At 45.8% G+C, this 20,328-nt stretch overlaps 1 protein-coding gene across 3 annotated transcripts in view; it reads right to left on the reverse strand.

The window, feature by feature from the left end:
- LOC307086041 (laminin subunit alpha-3-like) overlaps positions 1-20,328 on the reverse strand; it is a 71,044-nt gene that overhangs the window by 13,556 nt on the left and 37,160 nt on the right. For 2 of the 3 annotated variants that reach the window (XM_079751072.1, XM_079751074.1), the window contains exons 30-52: positions 18,626-18,752; positions 17,768-17,910; positions 16,940-17,055; positions 16,309-16,520; positions 15,591-15,795; positions 14,888-15,032; positions 14,082-14,222; positions 13,333-13,494; positions 12,853-12,954; positions 12,666-12,749; positions 11,510-11,740; positions 6,546-6,659; positions 5,345-5,463; positions 5,003-5,083; positions 4,738-4,838; positions 4,569-4,619; positions 4,143-4,294; positions 2,442-2,552; positions 2,187-2,298; positions 1,833-1,994; positions 1,200-1,396; positions 799-915; positions 213-367 (exon numbers count right to left, since the gene is read on the reverse strand). In XM_079751072.1, coding sequence (XP_079607198.1) covers positions 213-367; positions 799-915; positions 1,200-1,396; positions 1,833-1,994; positions 2,187-2,298; positions 2,442-2,552; positions 4,143-4,294; positions 4,569-4,619; positions 4,738-4,838; positions 5,003-5,083; positions 5,345-5,463; positions 6,546-6,659; positions 11,510-11,740; positions 12,666-12,749; positions 12,853-12,954; positions 13,333-13,494; positions 14,082-14,222; positions 14,888-15,032; positions 15,591-15,795; positions 16,309-16,520; positions 16,940-17,055; positions 17,768-17,910; positions 18,626-18,752 — 3,140 coding nt within the window. The remainder of the gene's footprint in view (positions 1-212; positions 368-798; positions 916-1,199; positions 1,397-1,832; positions 1,995-2,186; positions 2,299-2,441; positions 2,553-4,142; positions 4,295-4,568; positions 4,620-4,737; positions 4,839-5,002; positions 5,084-5,344; positions 5,464-6,545; positions 6,660-11,509; positions 11,741-12,665; positions 12,750-12,852; positions 12,955-13,332; positions 13,495-14,081; positions 14,223-14,887; positions 15,033-15,590; positions 15,796-16,308; positions 16,521-16,939; positions 17,056-17,767; positions 17,911-18,625; positions 18,753-20,328) is intronic. The other variant, XM_079751073.1, reaches the window with a different exon arrangement.

Here is a 20,328-nt window from a genome sequence, read left to right on the forward strand (position 1 = left end):
AAATATAAAAATAATAAAAATAACAAAATAATACATCATTATATAATCTAAATAGTATAAAAATCATATGACAATAATATCAAATTTAAAACAAACCGCAATGACTTCACCCGCCCCCTTCCTGCTACCAAGAACACGTCTACGACTCTACACCACTACCACAGCGAAACAGGGTGGTTGCGTTAAGTCTCCAACACATAAAGCTCCCTTACTTCTGGAGGTCCATGGCCATCTTGCTGAGCTTGTCTGCATGCTCCTCTGCTCTCCTGACGAGGCCCTCTTTGTCCGCCGCCTGGGAGATCTCGTTAACGTTCTGGGTCAGGTCCTTCTTGGCTCCGTCCAGCTGTGCCGCCAGCTGTTCGTACTGCTGCGAGTGGAGGAGGGGTAGGGAGGGCATTATTCACGAAATTGATTCAATGATACGACTAATACAACATGTTGTGGAAGTGGAGGGTGCAGGCACGCATGGCACCTCAGCGTATGTAGAGAACAGCAATTATTATTATTGTCTCTTGGGAAGGCGTGATGGAAAAGGCATATCTCTGTCTGTCTGTAGCGGATTGTTTGGAGACATAAAGGTGATACAACGTAGGAAGCTCAATGGCGTGTTTGTAACTGAGCTACCCCTTTTTAAATCGGATGTATGTTGTACCGTTTTCTAGCATTAAACCAGTCTGAGAACATCACAACGAATTGTCTGCTACCCAACTACATTTAAGTAATTCGTATTCCATTGTTAAAAAAGGTGTGTAATTGAGATAGGACAGAAAAGCCTTCATGATGTCTTGTTTTCCGTACTATTTTACTGTCAGCCAGCATCGTGGCCAGACCCCTTGTCTTCTTCAACTGATCCTCAGCCTGCGCCATGTTGTCCTCCACAGCCTTCCTCTCCTTCTTCACATCCTCAACCAGGCGCTGTATAGTGAAAATAGATACAAACATTGAGCTGAGTATAAAAAGAACCAGGATACATAGAACATAAGACTAAGTGTATTGGCATAGCAACCAGAGCTGTGTTTGAATCGTATCGCTTGGCCTTAAACATCAGCCAGGTTCGGAAAGTTAAACTTTTTATGGAAGTTCTTTCGTAACAAGGCTGCTGTATTAAAAAAAAAAAAAAAGAAGTAAATCCCGACTAGGCTAGGCTATTGATTGTTCAATGATCCATCATCAATGATGACGATGATGTGAGCCATTACCAGAAGGTCTTTCAGGGACTTGTCGTTGAGTCCGTTTTGGGTGTTGGCTTTCTTCACGTTGTCTTCAGCCTGCTTCAGGGTCCTCTCCAGGTCTTTCAGCTTGGCCTCAAAACCCTTCAGCTGGCCCTTGATCTTGTCGGCAGCAGCCTGGTTGGTGTCGCACTGTTTACTGACGTCAGCCTTAATGAAGTCCAGCACTGCAGGAGAGGAGAGGAGAGGAGAGGAGAGGAGAGGAGGGGAGAGGATCGAAGAGAGAGGAGATGATAGGAGGGGGTAGGAGGGAAGAGGGGTGAGGGGAGGAGGGAGAGGAGAGGAGAGGAGAAGACAGGAGAGGAGTGCGGAGGGAAGAGAAAATAAGAACAGAACAGAAATTCAACACCATGGTCAAACTATATTTTGACTATATAACTCAACATAGAAACAGTTGCTCAGTGTTTTCCTCCAGTATGCGAAATCCATTATTTTTAAACCGCTTGTTTGCACCGAAGCTGACCATCATCCCATTCCCACGACAACAGAGCTCTGATCGTTTTTGTAGCAAGTGCATTGGGACAGAAAAGCTTTTAGGGGAAGGACTCCTGCAAGGAAAGGGCGGGGTCTGTCGAGGAGTCAGTAAACAGGAAGAGCTCTCACATTCCCTGGCCTCTTCTCGCTCTTTCTCAGCTGCGGCCTTCTGGGGGTTGAAGTTCCTCTTCTGCATTTCCTTCACAAGCCGCTGAGCCTCGTCCAGCTGCTTAGACAGGTCAGGAGACGGGGTGTCGCCACTGCCAGGCTTGCTCAGATCGTCCAGCAGAGCTGCACACACACGCACCCACACACACACGCACAGGCAGGATTTTATAAGACAATGCAATTTGATAGAGAGAGAGATAGTGAATTCCACATGTAGTGGTATTATAATTCAACCAAAAGTAATCTGTAATGAAAGACATAGCTCATGGTCATCATCATGATATGGGAAAAGTGAAAAGGTCACCCCTGCGTTACCTTGGATTTTCTTCAGCATCTTCTCGATGTCTGTGTGCAAATCTTCGGCTCTTTGTTCGGTTCTCTCTGCACTTTTGACCGCTTTCTTTGCCACGGCCATCTGTTTATCAGCCTACATAAAAATCATACATAACAAATTTTATATTTATGTGTTTGTGTATGTCTGTGTGTGTATGTGTGCATGTGTGTGAGTTTCTGTGCATCTTTGTGCGTGTGTGCGTTTCTGTGCATGTGTGTTTTTGTGTGTGTCTCTACCTTGGCTTTAAGGGTGCTGATATCATCATTGAGGGTCTCTATGTCTTGCTCAAGCTGAGCAACTTTAGGCTTCTGGCTTTCAATGGTGTTGTTGAATTTGTTGAGTAGAATCTGCAAGAATCCAGAAAACAAACACGTTTACATTGAGCAACGTAACGTAAGTGCTACAAACTAATACTAATACCACCATACTTAAACTTGAGATCTCATGCAAAGCTTATTTGTTGGAGTGTTTGGCGATATTAAAAGATCTGTAAAAAAACCCGGATTTGTTCGTTTTTTTTACGAGAGCCACAATACATTCCTTTCACGCCGCTACGAGAAAGGACTGAAAATTTGACTCCCAAAGTAAACGAATAGAAAGACACGGTTATGGGGGCCAAAGCCCTATCTCTCCCCCACAGCAGCAGCTTAATGAGGCATGAATGGCTGATTCCATGGGGGTCTCAGGTCACAAGCTGTTTGCTGCCGTCCAAACCGTGCAGTGGCTTACGTGTGTTGACACTCACCCACACACACACAGACACAAATACCCATAGACACACACAGGTCATTTTTCAATGGAACTGTGGAAACTATGGCATTGCATAAAACACAACCTAGTCACTCCACGTCCGCGTACGACTGTGTACTACAGAATTACACTAGAGAGAGATGGAGAGGCACTAAAATGGAAGTGGATGTTAGTCTACATTATGGCATTACTGTAGTGTAAGTGCCAGTGCTATATATCACTGCGGAACCACTGCAGACATCGAGACAGAGACATGCTGGCGCATACAAAAAAGGTCTGTGTGTATTACACTTGTCGCCTTGTGGAAAAGCCCAGCCTTTTCTTTTAAGTGCCGTTTGATACCATTCACTTATGGAGATGAAGAGTTATGGAACATCATGGTGATGGTCCAGCCGCAACGGCCACTCAAACACCTTACAGCTTTTCATGCCTCACGTTTCAGCCTCTCAGTTTGGACCAATGCAAGCCCACGACCCCCTGGTCTGGCACCGTTGGGAGTAATGTGTGTCTTGCTCAAAAGCACCTTGACACCACAACATCCAACACCCCCGACCCTCTGGTTGCAAAGGGAGCTGCCCTTCTCCTGAGCCACACCCGTCCCTGTAGCCTTAGCAAGCGGCAGGCCAGATGTTTTTTTAAGTTTAGTCTCCCATTCATGGCAAACAAAAAGACATTCCGCTCCGACGTGGATCTCACTGCCTGTCCGGCGCTTTAGACTTTCAACACTTCTTACATTTAGCCGACAATTCTATCCAAAGCGTCTGACAACGGTTCATACACACAATCACACACCGACGGCAATCACGCAAGACTTCAGCCAGCTCATCGGGAGCAGTTAGGGTGAGGTGCCTTGCTCAGAGACTCCTCGACACTGGGATCAAACTTGCAACCTTCCGGTTATAAGTCGACCCGCTCTACCTCCTGAGCTAAGCCGACCCTATTGAAGGAGAGCCAACTTTCCTTCCGACTTCCCGACTAATTTTTCCTTCCACCAAATTTCCGTTGAAGTAAAGCCGACAGGAAAGCCGACTTCCCTTGCCGGCTTTCCTCCAACGTCTGCCAATGTTCACTCTGCATCGGTCGGCTCTGCTCTTTCGCGAATGCCAGGACCTCTTGTTTCCACGGGAAGCCGTAAAGCGCCAACGTCCAACGCGGCCGTGTGCGCCCAGCGCACGGCGGCGGGCTACCTTGGTCTCGGAGATGGCCTTCTCCAGCTTGCTGAGCCGGTCGTAGGAATCGGCGCTGGCGGACACGTTCTCCAGCTGGCCCTTGATCCTGGTCAGGTCGTCGTCCAGGCGCTCCAGGTCGGCCAGCAACGCCTGGGCGCAGCTGTCACACTCTGCAAGACAAAGCGGGGGGGGGGTCAGGGACATGGTTGTCGTCGTCGTCGTCGTAGCGACGGAAAGGCAAGGCAAGGCAAGGCAACTTTATTTATATAGCACTTTTCATACACGAGGCAGACTCAAAGTGCAAATATATTGTATGACGATGAACATGTCATGAGCATGTCATGTCGTACATTAAAATGAAATAATAAAATGAGATAGATACGTTTAAGATTTTTTTTAAGCTTAAGCAAAAAAAACACTGCCTGCCGGGAGATGACCTCTGACCTTGGCATTGCCCCTCTGTGTTTATGTGTCCGGGCTCCGTGTTCTTGCACACTGAGGGGAAAAGGAAATACAATTATTTAAATAATACAATTATTATAATAATTATAATATCAATGTGGGTAGACAGTCATTCTGAAAATACAGCATTGATCCATTTCTTGAGACGTACCTCCGGTGCTGGGGTCACAGCTGTTGCCGTTTCCGTGGCAATTGCAGGGCCGACAACTGCCCCCTGGCAACCTGGGATCGCCATAGAAACCTGGAGCACATCTATGGAAGAGAAACAATGATCGGTATTGAACGACCGCGACACTCTTTGGTCTCTGACCTTTATCACTCATTATCACTAATGACTTTCCGTAGGGTCTGGGTGTACTCATCCCCCCGTGGGGGGGGGGTTAAGGGATTAAAAAACTCATCATCAAAACACTTACTTTTCACATCTCTCTCCGGCATAGCCTTTGTTACACACACACTGAACGCCTCCGGGAATCTCCTGGCAGCCCAAAGCAAAGCTGGAGGAAGAACAAACATGGTTACTCCACACGTGATGGCGAAAGCCTCTGTTTGTATACCGTTAAGTTTCATCATGTGTTTACTCTCTCCTTCATGCATGTGTGTATATTCAATTCAATTCAATTTCACTTGTATAGCCTTTAATCGCAGGTACAGTCTCAAAGGGCCAAATAGGCCATATATTTATGACAGCCCCCTGATCCCTAGCCCCCCCAGAGAGCAAGAAAAGTATACACGATGTGACAAATGCACACACACACCTGTTGGATGCCCCAGTGGATGAACACGGGCACACTCGACACGATCTCTGAGCAGGGTTTCCATAGTAACCCTCTCTGCAGCGCTCACATCTGGGGCCGGCCGCATCAGAGTCACAGTTCTGGAATGTGTGGAAGAAAGAGCGTTCATCAGCGCTTGGTGAGGCGTGCGGTCAACAGAGGATAATGTACAGACTGGCGCTTCTACCTGGTCTTTGTATTATAATGCTATGGTATAATAGTTGCATCTGAGATTAAAATGGTAATAATTAAAATTAGAATAATCGACTAGCTGGTTACAGCGGAAGATAAATACCTTAACCTGGGCAGTCATCATGTCACTTTACTTTTGATCATCAGTAGGTTTTTAAAGAAGTATTATTATAAAGTATTTTCAGATTCAGTTGAGATTGTCCTCCTGTCTAGATCTCGGAGGTCCTCATCTTATTAATCCTATCCTTCCTTTTCAAACATTGTTCCCATTGTTTCTTGTTCTGAAGCTGTTTATAAAATTAGAACTGGAAAAACTGTACAGTTTGTAATGTACATCACAGTAGCGGTGTCCAACTCCAGCACAAAGAGTTATCTGTGGTGCTGCTGTGGAAGAGCAGACGAGAGAGCTTTAAGCTATGTGTTTGTGTCTCTAGGCAGACCCCTATTCTGCTATGTACAGTACAATACACTACAGCTCAGATACAGGCCCTGTCTTGATTGACTTATGTAAGAGGTGGGGGGGAAGAAAAAAAAAACACTGAGACTTTGGGTCTAAGGTTTCCCCTGAGATCTAATCTCTGGAAGCCAGAAGGAGTAATATGAAGACAGAAGAACCGACTGAGAGGACAGAAATAAGGTGAGATGATGTGTCATGCTAGAGATTTAACATGAGTAATGGCTGCTTGGCTACACCATAGGCTTGGCTGGCACCAAGTGGTGACCACGGATATTAGCCACAGAGGTCTAGACTGTGCGTGCACCGGTAATCGCCGTTCAATTTGATTAGATGAGTAAGTGTGTGAGTGAATGGGTGAGTGAGTCAGTGAGTGAAGTGAGTGAGTGGGTGAGTGAGTATGTTTATTATTAAGATGATTTGATCATGATTGTGTGAGAGGAAATGAGGAAGTGAGTGTGTGAGTGACTGACTGAGTCTCAGATGGAGATGAAGATTGAGGTCAAAGCAGTAAGCGAATGATTAATTGGCTCTTACCAGACATCTTCCTGTTTTGTCTTCACACTGATTGGACAGGCCGTTGCACTCACATCGTACACAGCGTCCGAGGTAAAGTCCGCTGCCATCTCTATAGTAACCAGGACTGCATTTCTGAAACACAAAGACTAATTATATAGAGACCGGAGAGATACATCATCATCAACCCTCACGGGCCTATCATTTAGAATGTACAAAACATGTACGACATATGTTTTTCCTGTCACAGTGTTGATTAAAGGTGTTAACAAATAATTGTTGTTCCCTTGAAAATGACACCAACCTAAAACAATGTTAAAGACACAGCTCAAATGATTCACTTCTCCAAGTCCTACAATGTTTTCCCTTGATATAGGCAGCCATGCAGAAAGTCCAATTCCCCAAGCAGTGCTTAAGAAAACGGTTCATGGAGTTAGCGTTTCTCACTTGGCAGCGAACCCGTTAGGGAAGTTACACATTAACGCGGTAACGTTCACACATGCCCTTTTGCTTTCACCGATAAGAGCCGTTTACAGTCCTTCAAGATCTGCATCCTTAGTCCTGGTACAAAAGCGAAGCGTGACACAAAAACAAACAAACGACCCTTCCTCGTCCTGTTAGGGTCAACGCCCCCCCCGAACACGACCCTGACGGCGGCGACCTCCCTTTACCTGGGTCTGAGCGTCGTCCGCACTGTCCTCAAAGGTGGGGTACTGCACCACCTGCCCTCTGTCCTCCATCCACGGGTGCTGCACCCTCTGGTAACCCATGTCGCTAAGCGATGGGAAGTCAACCCTCTGAGCGCCGTCCCGCTCATCCGCCTGAAACGTGGGGCGCTGTGCCTGTCGGTCGGGCACCCCGGGCAGGTGGGGTCCCCTCTCCCCTTTCTGGTAGGGCCTGTGTCCGGCGGTGCACAGCCCCAGCAGGGTGAAGCATACTAGGGCTCGTAGGGTGGTGGTCGGAGCGCTAGGCCGGGTACCGGGCCACTGACAACGCCGCCTTTGCTGATCCATAGTCATGTCGGACATTCCTAGCGTGTAGTCTGGTGAACTGACTGCCTCTCTGCCTGGAGTGCGTCTCTTAAAGGGGGGAGTGTGAGCACACACACACTCACTCACTCCCGACGCGAGCGTGACACACCCTGTCGACGCTCACCTGGCTGAGTCAGCCCCGGTGTTGGTTGGTAGGTACACAGTCAACACACACACACACACCTTTTACCTCTAGACATATACACACATGCATATGATCTCACTTCCACACACACTCACAAACATACACTCACACATACACACACACACGCTTGCACACATTCACATACACACACACACACACACACACAAACACACGTACTCACACACATACACACAGCTGCATTGTATAATAGGCCTATGCTTATTTGTATTTATATTATGTATATATATATTTTTTTAAGATGCATGTCTCTGGACCACACTGAGAATGATTCTGTCCACTACAAATAGTGTATGTTGAGATATTTTTCTTGCATTTACCTAGTTTTAAAGGAAATCCCTAGAAATCATATCCTAAAAGGAACTGGTGTCTGTAAGTAGCAAAGAGTGTCCAACCCTGTTAGAAACAAAACATGTATGCGCAGGGCTGAGGTTTCCCAGCTATTATGAACGTCATTTCCAGACAGTCGGCACTGAGAATAATTAGACTTCTTGAACATAACATTGAGACAACTGGGTGTGTCGCAATGCACACACACACACACACACACACACACACAAACACACACAGGTACAGACACAGATGGAGATTGAGTAAGAGTCTATCATCGGCTGCCACACCCTGCAGTGTGTCAGGGGCCTCTCCTTTTCTTATGCCCTCCAGGTGCGAATTAATAATTTCCGCTTATAACACACCCAAAATGAAGTAGAGCACACGTACACCGACGTAGATAGACACCCAACACGGCAACAGCGTTGCCGCCCATAAAAGGAAGCTACTTGAAAAAGGACGTCGAGAAAAACATGTGGTGCCCGCATCGCATGAGTGGCTTTATAAATCAATTATGTAGATAACAAATAAATGAATCTATGATCAATATCCACCATTAGATTTTCTTTTTGTTGAAAAGTCGATTGAGACCGGCCTAATAAAATGGATGAAATTGCAGCTGCTCAAATGGAATTATAACATTGTGCACTATTAGTCAATCACAAAACTTCTTCCATCCCAACCCAAAAAATACAACCAACCAATCCAGCGCTGGATGTGGTAAGAAACGCCGTTGCTTAGAGCAGTAAAATCCCTAACATTACTTCTGCGTGACTGCACGTCTCCCCTCAGGGCATCGACGTTGATGCAGCACTACTCCCGGTCAGGTATTTTCCAGTGCATTCAGCCCCGGAATCCTCACTTGATGAATTCTTCCTCATGCGGCAGAGCTCATTTGCCAAAGGGTGGGGCTCTTTGTTCAGGCGTGTCAGGACACCCTCCTGTCTCCCTCCCTCCCTCCCTCCTCCCAGCTCTCCCTCCCTCCCTCCCTCCCCCCAGCTCTCCCTCCCTCCCTCCCTCCCTCTCCCAATCCCCCACACCCCTCCATATCTGAGGAGAAATTCGGCCTCTTCTGAAGTTGATGAGGTGCTGTTTCACTCAGCGCCTTGTCTCCACCTCAACTGCACCAAGCCCACCCACCACCGACAACACCACCCAAACTCCACCCACCACACTCCAAGACACCACATCTACCATCTACGTCAAATCACCTTCACTCAATTCCTCAGCAAAGCCTTCACTGAGCCGGGAGAAAATACCCTGTTTGGGGCCAGGGTCTGAAGATGTGTGTAATGCTAATGTAAAGTAGATATAGGATACACTAATGTACAGTAGATATAGGATACACTAATGTAAAGTAGATGGGATACGCTAATGTAATGTAGATATAGGATACTCATGTAGTAGATATAGGATACACTAATGTAAAGCAGACAGGATACACTAATGCTAAGTTAAGTATATAGGATAAACTAATGTAAACTAGATATGATACCCTGAAGTAAAACATATACGATACCCTAATGTAATGGAGATAGGATTAGAGTTAGGCTCTTGGGTTACAGATGATTCATTTAAGGTATACTGTTTCACATGATAAATACTTAGGTTAAAGTGTCGGTAGAGAATTGTACGTAGTGTGAAATGAGTTTGGTCAGCGATGGGGCAGACTGTAGCCAACACAGACATTTAATATGGGGGTAACCAAGCGCAAACCATTTAGTAATTATTAGCACTTCCATGGCCAGCAGCCAAGCTTCAGTGAATAGAGCACTTTATTAACCTGATCCTATCGGTCTCTCATTTCTTCTTGTTCAATTCTGTCAATTGTCGGGAAGCAGCATTCTGGGAATTAAATGTGTGAAACAACAGCAATCTGTAAGGTTACTTCGCTAAGTGAGAGAAAAGGGAGTGAGCGCATGTAAATAAGTATGAAATATAATATGAGACGACAAAGAAATAAGCCAGTGCAGGGAATAGGTAGCCAGGAGATGCCTTCACCAGAGGGAGATGCATGTAGAGCTGCAGGCAGTGCAATTTCTTGGATGTTGTTCACGTTCGATTTCTTTTCTATTAACCTACATAAATAAGATGTTATAGCATAAGTCTACTATTTTGGATCAAAGCGCCTGTCCACTGATTCTCCAGCATGATTCTAGCGATATGGCAATTTAGGTCAGTATTGACTTTGTTTTATCTTCATGCTGAAACATTCTAGCTGGGTTAGAACGGATCTCAACAGGACAAGCTATTGTTGAAGATCAAATAAAATAGGTAATCAGAACAGAAAGTTCAGAGTGTTGATACATGTCTTATCATGTCCTCCAGAATGAAAGGTCACAAATCGAGCATTGAAACGATAGTCGCTGCTTGAAAAATCTGACCTCACTGTGGTTTATTAATTATGATGATAATTAACGATGTCTACAAAACGTAATAGCACAAATAATGGTTTGAGGATGCGTATACCCAGACGTGGGAATAAAATCTTCTTGCGCAAGACTGTCATGAACTTTGATCAACTCAGATCGCTTTATTAATCTCCGTTGGTTACTTAATGGTTGACTAATTATGTGATGATTCCAACGACAATCACCCATCTTTATACCCAGGTGGAAATGTAACGGTGTTCAGCTGTAGAACAAATCATATTCATTACAAGGACTCCACTGGTATGAGTCCCGTGTTTCTCGTGGATTGCTTACCTTTCCAGTAGAGGGAGTTGGGGAGCAGCACACCCTCTAAAGAGCCGCCATTGTTTGATCAATATTTCTACACAATAGGCGAATTACAAAGTAGCCTACCCTCTCCCTAACTAAAACACAATTAAACTAAATATGGTTCACAGTCAACCCAATGGATACAACATTCAAAACGCTGCTCAGGGCGCTGCGCAGCAGTCACAAGCAGGTCAAAACTGTGTGACCAACTGTGAGGCCGAGCTCCGTTGTGGGTTTATAGCATATAGATGAGCATAACATAGCATAGCTTGATTAAAGTGATTCGATCAAAATCAAGAGAAAGGGCTAAGTGTGTCATATTTATGTGGAGCAAGAAAGAGTTCGGGTCCAAGAGAGACGCAAAATCTCTCTGTTTGGTCTTCAAGCAGAACAAGATTGGGAACCCCTCTACAATTTTTTTTAAAGAAAACCATATATTCTGAACATATCAATATCTGTGTTAGCAAACTTTTGAAGCAAATATTAAGACTGTGCCTGTAGAGATGGATTTGTATAGCTGTATGTACGCTGGGCAGAAAATCCAGTTAGCTAGCTAGCGGTAAAAAGTGAGTAGTGAATTAATGCTAGCTCCCCATTACTTAAATGGGTAGGACTTAAAGAGGCTCACAAAGAAGACTTTCAGCGAGATAAATGACCCTGTTTCCTAGGCGCCACAATGGGGTGCTTTTGAGACCAAGTTAAAAAGTAAAATCAGAAAGAACACGTTTGGTGTCTCCTCACCTGACAGGAGTCTCCGGCGTACTCTGGGGGGCAGGTGCACTGCTCCACACTGCCGGCCGGGGCCCCGGGGCCCCTGTCTGATGCTGTCTCCAGGCCCACCTCCCCCAGGCTGAGGCGCTGGCTCTGGGTGAAGTAGAGGCCCCGGATCCTCAGGCCCTCCAAGTCGGCGAGCACCATCATCAGCTCGTCTCTGGACACGGGCCTGTTGGTCAGAGCGTGGCGCCAGAGCCCCTGCACCAACGGAACTCATTTTATTACACTTCATTTCATTGTATTTCTTACTGTGTTTCCCTTGTTAAACATTCTGTATGGGATCCATAACAACATCTGAATGGATTGCTTCTATTGATTGATTTAATATTGATGATCCCTGTTTTGGGTCCTAGGTATTATCGTAGTCCACAGGTCAGGAGAAAAGCTACTCTTTAGATGTTCTTTGGATGGGTTGTACTATTTACTATTTAAATAATGTACGCACTTATTGTATGTTGTACGTCTTTGTACTTAGAATTAGTACCTAGCGTTGTGTAGCATCTTATCCTAGCTACCTTTGTCGTATACGGGGAATGGGTTAACCTAGACACTTGGCACTGGGTTCTATGAACATTCTTACTGTACCGACAGTGAAATTTTGTGGCTCTTTCTTCTGACAAATGCACTTATTGTGTTGCTTTGGACAAACGTGTCTGCTAAATGCTCTTAATGTTAATGTAAATGTATTTCTTTATATTTACTTTCTTTCTTGTGTTTCACATGAATGTATTTTATAAATCGTCTGTATGGATGGACAACCAGTTTACAGTGAAAATACAAAGGTCAGCGAAGAGTCATGCATACTAAGATAAGCACAGGGTTAACAGTGTTCTTTTGTCATCTACTGCAGTGGTTCTCAAACTTTTTCTACTTATCTTCCCCCTCTAATATATTTATTTATTCACCGGCAGAAAACAAAAAATATGGAACATGAATAATGTCTGTGCAATCTATTTGGCAGTGTCAACATGAACATTAACAGGGTTACGTTTCAAACACTTTCTCGATCTGTCTAGCTTTTAGAATTTAACTTTAGCTTTACATTTTACATCCGAGTACCCCCTGCAGTACTCCAAAGACAACCACTGGTCTATGCATGGGAAACGTTTGGAATGAACCTCACCTCCACAAGCTGGACTCGGCCGTGATGCAGTCTGTCTGGCGTCGGGGGATCCACACCCTGGTGGACCAGGGTCATGCCCTGACCCTGAAGAGCACACCACAAACAGCCAGCGTCAATATATATATGGATGAGTAAAGAGGGGGCGAGAGAGATAGGGGATAACAGGAGGAACCGAGAATCCACATACACTGAGGATTATGTCAGGGCTCCTGTCCAGCAGCTTCATGCCTTCAGCGGGAACGCCGAAGGATTTGGACTGGAAGGTCAGGATGCCCCCGTATGATAACACCTAGGGGCCAAAACAGTGATAGACATCAATGTTAAATCAATCAATCGAATCAATCCATCCAATGTTGATATGGTGCCCATACATGGGATCAACATGATTAACAATAAGAAATGCAATGAAATAAACTGTATAAAATGAATTCACTTTCATATTGAAGTGTGAGTTGATGTATTGTATATGTTTGAAACTTGACTGGTATGCAAAATAATATTTAAGAAAGATAATATACGAATAAAAAAGTTCAGTCCAAATCAATGTGTAAAAAAATACCTCTTATTTAAAAATACTACTTTAGCAGACAATACACAATACACCAGCTGTCTCGAATCAGTTCTGTCCTGACTAAACACAAAAAGGGAACCTGTTCCAACGACTCACTCTGTCTCCCAGGTAGGAAGATGGCGCCACCCAGTGGAGAACCTGGGTTGCGGGCGACAGCTCCTGGACGTCTGCCACCACCGTGTTGCTGGCTGGGTTCAGCGTGGACGCCACCTCATTCTGGTCGGGCTTCTCCAGGTGCCAGTCCCGCATGTCCATGAACTAACGGTGGAATGACGGGTATTAGGGAATGTGATCTGAGCTGATTAACATGGAGCCTTGAGATCCACTCCAAGGCTCATAAGTGTGTGCGTGTGGTGTGTGTGTGTGTGTGTGTGTGTGTGTGTGTGTGTGTGTGTGTGTGTGTGTGTGTGTGTGTGTGTGTGTGTGTGTGTGGTGTAAGGGGTTTACTGTTGGTCAAATGCAGTAGCAGCAAAATGAGTAATCTGAAAACTGCTGGTTTCCAGGGTGGTTTATATCGGGTTGGGTTTGTATTGCACAGTGCAATCCTGACCGCTTGATCAACAGGTCCGCTTCACAAGGCATTCACAGGTATCATGGACCCCAACAAGTGTGAACGAATTCACGCACACACATTCACGAACCCCCCCCCCCCCCCCCCCCGCCACACACACACACACACACACACACACACACACACACACACACTGGTACACACAAAAACACGCACACAGGCACTAACACAAAAGCGCACACAGGTACACAAAAGAACATGCACACAGTCACACAGGCACACAGGCACACACACACACGCACACAAACACACCAACAGCCACACACACACACACCTTCCCCCGGTGCTTGCGGGAGCTCTGACACTGGTCGGTGGCGCCGAAGCAGAAGCAGCGCGAGCAGCCTTCGGGGTTGGAGGGCTCGAGGTGGAAGGAGGCGTCCTTGCAGACGTCACAGCGGGCTCCCCCGACGTTCCTCTGTGAGGGCGGGGCCACACGACCGTTACAGAGAGGTGGAGCCCCAGGAGCCACCATCCGCTCGTTAAAATTGTTGCCATGGCAGTTAAAGAGTAAGAGTGCAGAGTACACACTGGGTTGAGTTGGTTTGAAAGTCCAGCAACCGTGGTGCATTTGGGGACCAACTGTCTTTGGCTTAGTCTACATTTTGGTTGGTGAAGTAGATTGACCGGATACAGATTAGAGCAACGGAATCATCTGTTTTGTGTGATTCATATTAAGATGGCCATGTGGTACGGCTTGTTTTAATAATTGAAATTTGTATTTAGCAGACGCTTTTATCAAAAGCGACTAACAGCCCACACATTCAGGAATAGGGGCCTGCTCAGGGATACCACGACACTCCTACACTGGAGCCAGAAAGTCCCAGGGATCAAACTAGCAACCTTTCAGTTACAAGTCAACACGCTCTACCGCTCCCTCTCCTGAGCTCCTGCCTACCCCTGATGCATAGCATAATCCATAGTATCATCTCACTTCGGTGTGCACACTCTTCACCTCTATTCAGCGAATTCCCCTCTCTCTTATATCAGCAGCCCAATCACCATGCTACGTGTTAACCTTTAGAATAAATCTAATCGATGGTAAATATTTACCCGCTACCACACTATGTGCAGTCCACCTACCTTACAGAGACACTTCCCCGTGTCTGGGTGGCACACATCCGACGTGACGCCGCTGTGGTTGCAGTCACATGGCCTGCAGTCCGGGTAGCCATGGTAACCGGCGGCACAGCGGTTGCACTGCCGACCTCCGATCCTCGGCTTGCAACTTCCAAAAAACGAACAATTAAGTGTTAACATGTCATGCAGGGCAAGGAGTTTTCACTCGGTTTTACGAGGTTGGCTTTACATCGTTTTTTATGGTTTTATGGTTAGGGTGTCATAACATACGTAAAACTGCCCAGGCCTCATGATAAACTGTGATTGCTGTTTCGTGTCTCTGGGACGTAGTCGCATATAATCATTGCTCTGCATGGCCGCAGCATCAATGGATCAACCATTGTCTGTCACTCATCGTATCCAATGTAAAGTTGTTGCTGAATTACGACCTTCATTCACACATCGACGGCGGATTCAACCACGCAAGGCGACAGCCAAAAGTCAGGGTAAGGCGTCTCGCTCAGGGACACCTCGACACTCGGAGGAGTCAGGGATCGAACCAGCGACCTTCCGGTTACCAGCCAACCCAGAGTCTCACTCGTGTTGTTGACGCCAAGACAATCTAACGCCGTACACAACTGGACGGTGACTTTAACGATTCATCCCTAAACCCTAAAGCCCTGTCTTTTGCTCCACGTGATTCATCGGCGCACGCTGCTCCACCCACGGGCACTGTCCGCTGACGCCGTCGCAGTCGAGGCCCCCGGAGGGCTGGACGCCGGTGGGGGAGCAATCGCAGCCCTCGCAGCCCAGCAGGGGGTGGAAGCTGAAGGTCTGGCTGTCGCACACGTCGCAGGACGGCTTCACCGTCTGGGGGGGGCAGATGCAGCGGCCCGTCACCTCGTCGCACAGGCGGCGCCCGCACTCGCACGCTGAGGACACACGCGCAGACACACGCACACATGGTGTTCAACAGAGGGAGAGGGAAAATGAATGGACGGATCCTTCTGTTGTGTCTCTGTATCCTTAATTAGTGTATTAGTGTTTTTTCTTATGATCTAGCTTATGAAGCGATTGTGAAGCTTCTTTGAGCACTGGGAAAAGCACTATATAAATTTGATCTATTATTATTATTACTATTATTATTATTATTATTTCAATTTATATTCGAATAAATGAGTACAAATTATTAATTTGCCATTGTGTCTGCCCAGTGCTTCCCAGCCTCCTTTGTACTCCAAGCCATCCTAGAAGGGCATCCCTGTTATTTGTCAGCTGACCTCTCATTGGTTACTTCCTCTACACTTGGTTATCAGGAGTAGTAACATGTGTGATGTGTCTTAGAGTTAATAGGTGATTGTGAATGAGGGTTCAGTGCTTTATAACGCCTGTATTCTGAACTCAGACCAGTCAGGGTGATTTGCTAGTGTTCCGTGTCCACGTACGTCTGCAGTAAGGGAAGCCGTAGTATCCAGTGGCGCACTTGCTGCACCGTCGGCCAATCACGTTAGGCCTGCAGGTACACTGTCCTCCGTCCGGATCGCAGGCCGGCAGCGTGGTACCCGATTCGTCACAGTCGCAGGGGAGGGCCCCATCATTATAGGCTGCCACCAGAGAGTGGGCGGAGCTTCTGCAGAACTCTGAGGACGTCCTGGGGCTAGAGAAACAAGGGAAACGGTTCACTGCACTACAGTCACAGCAAGAGGACGCTACTTACAAAACAGGTCAGCTGTGTTTAGGATTAAGTTTGTGGTTGAGCAAAACATTCCTTACCTTTTTCTGAGGTAACGAGATTCTTACAACATTAGGATTACATTATCGTTTGCCTCATAGAATAATTGTCTATGTATTTTAAGGTTTTCGGAAAAACTTTGGATTTTTTATTGAAATTTGTAACAGTAAGTTCAACCAGAGGTGTGAACAAGTAGAGTTAGGCATACATCACAATTTCGGCTAAATATGGCAATTATATGGCAATTATGCTATGAGGCAAACATTGTGTAATATTTATTATTATATTACATTTATATATTTCAGAATTATAAATGTAGGGAGGAGGGAAGGAGGGAAACCTACTCAATATGGAATCCCTCGCCTCGACAGCGTGTGATGAACTCTGCAGACTTGTTGAGCGGCTTCTCTCTCAAGAGGTCTGGGCTGTAGCTGTCATCAGCCACCACCAAGACGTAGTCCTAGAGCAGACCAGAGAGCCAGCACATCAATATCACAGCAAAACACTGGGAAAAAACATCTCTTTGAATGTTAGTACGAGAAGTTGGACGCGCACCCCTGTAGAATGAGACACTCAAAAAATAGAAATGATAAAAATATGATTTTATGATATATGATAACATATTTTTTGTTTTGTTTAGTTTCAGGGTAAAGCTAAGTGTCTGAGGCTGCCATTTAGAAAAAAAAGGCCTCTCATGCTATGACACCACACAGAAAAAACTAGACAGGTCTCCTCAACCTACAAAACAGGGCAAGACCACACTTGTGGTCTCTATGTTCAATGTGAACTGCGAACATAAAGGTAAAATGTAACTTTCAAGGGGATAATTTACACATTGGTCCAATTGAAGTCTATAAAATGTGCTAAAACATGAAAAGATGCCTCTGTTCTATTGATGTAAGCCTTAGTGCTGCAGCTGGGGATGTGTGTGTGTGTGTGTGTGTGTGCACGCGTGCGTGTGTGTGCGTGCGTGCGTGTGTGTGTGTAGGTGTGTGTGTGTGTATGTCTGTGTTGCTAGTTTTGTTTGGAAAACACTCATAACTAATCCGACTAGCAGCTGCGCCTGTGTTTACCCTGCTTTGACACTGTGAAGAGAGCTGATTGTTCAACAGTGTAAGGAGGGTAAGGATGATTGGTGCTGTTGTTATGCTCTACGTTGAACCGGAACTGACCAGAGTGAGGGTCTTTCCGGGGGGGATCTTGACTGTGATGGTGGGCTCTCGCCCCCCCTCAAACTCCAGGGCGATGCGGTTGCTTACGACCACCACCTCCCTGCAGCCGGACACGCTGGGGCAGAAGGACGCATCAACCGAGCCTGGGAGAGAGAAAATATAGCAATATAGGAGAGAGAGGGCAAACAGTAATAGAGATGAGAGAGAGAGGACATACAGTAATATAGAAGAGAGAGAGATGACATACAGCAATAGAGAGAGAGAGGACATAAAGCAATAGGGAAGAGAGAGAGGACATATAGTGACAGAGAAGAGAGAAGAGGGCATACAGTAATAGAGAAGAGAGAGAGGACATACAGCAAAAGAGAAGAGAGGACATATAGTGATAGAGAAGAGAGAAGAGGGCATACAGTAATAGAGAAGAGAGCATACAGCAATAGAGGAGAGAGAAAGAGGGGACATGTAGTAAAAGAGAAGAGTGAGAACAGTAGCAAGTTGAGAGGAGCTCTAATCCCCACCACTCCTCCCTGCATTCATTCCATATAAGGAAGAGTGTGCGAACCCTTTGATCATCTTGAGTCATGGGACAGGAACGTAAAGGGTTTAATCTGCGCTCAGGGGAGAATTACGGCCTTACCGGTGAAGGAGGAGGAAGAGGCCACACAGCCAACATCACCCAGTTCACCAGACAGACACATTGAAACGTTTCCCATCGACCAACTCCCGTTTGGGAATAGGTCCTGACGGGAGACGTTTCAATGTGATCAACTCCCAAACGAGTGGTCGGTCATCTCTCAGTAAAAATATGTGAGGACCCTGTGACTTAGTAAAGACCCCCCCCCCCCCCCCCCCCCTCACCGTTCCAGGCGCGCCCCGCCTCCACAAGGACCCCCACGGGGAAGGAGGGGTGCTCCGGCTGGCGGTAGTGGAGAACCACCACGTATCGGCCTGGCAGTGGCACCCTGGGGTGGAAGCTGACCTCCGTCTGGGACAGAGGGGGGGTCGTTGTCATGACATTAACACATAGCAGGAGGTCAGTGAGTGCTTGTAGGACTGGACGTTAATTAGGTTTAAGGTGAACAGTGTAATGTCTAATAAATTAAGCGTAGCCCTTACGCATTAAAGCAATGAATCAATACAGCCGATTCACTATCTGCACTAAGCTGTTGTTACTTGATAATAGAGATCATACATATATATATTAGATGAGCTAGGGTAGGCAATTCATTTTATAAGCTTTTTCTGTCCTCATTGTTTAAATTTACTTGAAATTCCGACAGGGAATAAAAAGATCGAACTCGCTAACAAAATTAATGTTTGGCTGTTTCAGGCCTGTAATAAGCCAGTCTGTCAGCCTTCCTACCCAGTCAGCTCCTGCACACACTGTGGATCAACAGGGCTAGCCAGACCTAGCCTATTGCTAAAGCTAGAGCTATGTATGTGTTTTGGGTGAGTGGCTTTTTAAGGGCGTGGCCTGGCTGGATGGATGCTTTCAAAATCCAGCTTAATCTGTCTGGTTCCTCGAAATTGCCTACCCTAGCTTTAATAATTACAGCGATAATGATAACAATAGTAAGACAAAAGCATTGATAGTCCATGAGCCAGGGGGGTTGATTCGTATCATCGGTTGGACAAATGCTATCATTGTTTTTTGGCAAGGTATACACCCCTAGTACTAGAAAATTCACGATAGCAGTTCAGGGGTGGTAGCGAAATCACCTTTTTCAGCTCATGAAGTTTATAACCCCCTAAGATAAATTTAGTTTTTGAAATCTGGTGTATATCTGGTTTAGGCTTATGGTAGGGAATTGTCAATATTCCATAATATGGTGCTTGGTATCGTTAGAAAGGGGACCATTTAGGCTTTCATTTAAGCCCAGTACTGAATCTGTCTAATAAACACATCTTTTCTTGGTTCAGGTCATTGGTCATGTCTTTCACATTCTCCAAGAATGATTTGATCCTCCCACTCCTCTCTGGAGCATCTTTCTGATTTTTCAGTGTTTGTATGAGCACAGTATTGCCCGTCAGTGTTTTTACAGCATACGTGGGTAGAATGTGCTTTGGTGTATTAGGATGACCACCTGTGACAGCGTACATTATGTCCTGACTAAATGATTAAACCAAAGCCGTCATCTTCTGTGTTTGAGTTTTGGTGTCAGGATTTCCAGTGTGAAGTCAATGAGAACCTGTTCAAGTTGATCTGGTAAGGTGATATAACCACTATCTTTCACATCAGATGGATGGAACGGCCAGGGGGTCACAGTGATCTCCTGCTTAATGATTGATCTGATATGTGATGATGTCTTATCTATGATCTTGTTGACATTGGCCCACCAAACGTTGAGTTCCCTCAGCAGGTTTTGATTTTCCAAGACAACATCCCTTCTTGAAACGGGTTAGAGAAACCATCAGCAATTTGGCTTTGTCATCTGGAAATATATCGACAGAATTTCCCAGCTCATTTTCAAGCATCCTTCAAATTTTCTTCTTTGTTGACTCCCGCAGGTTTGTAACTCCACCAGATAGCATGAATGATGATAATGACCAAAGAAGTGACC

Source organism: Pollachius pollachius (assembly GCF_949987615.1).
Source record: "Pollachius pollachius genome assembly, chromosome: 14".
Classification (NCBI taxonomy): Eukaryota; Metazoa; Chordata; class Actinopteri; order Gadiformes; family Gadidae; genus Pollachius; species Pollachius pollachius.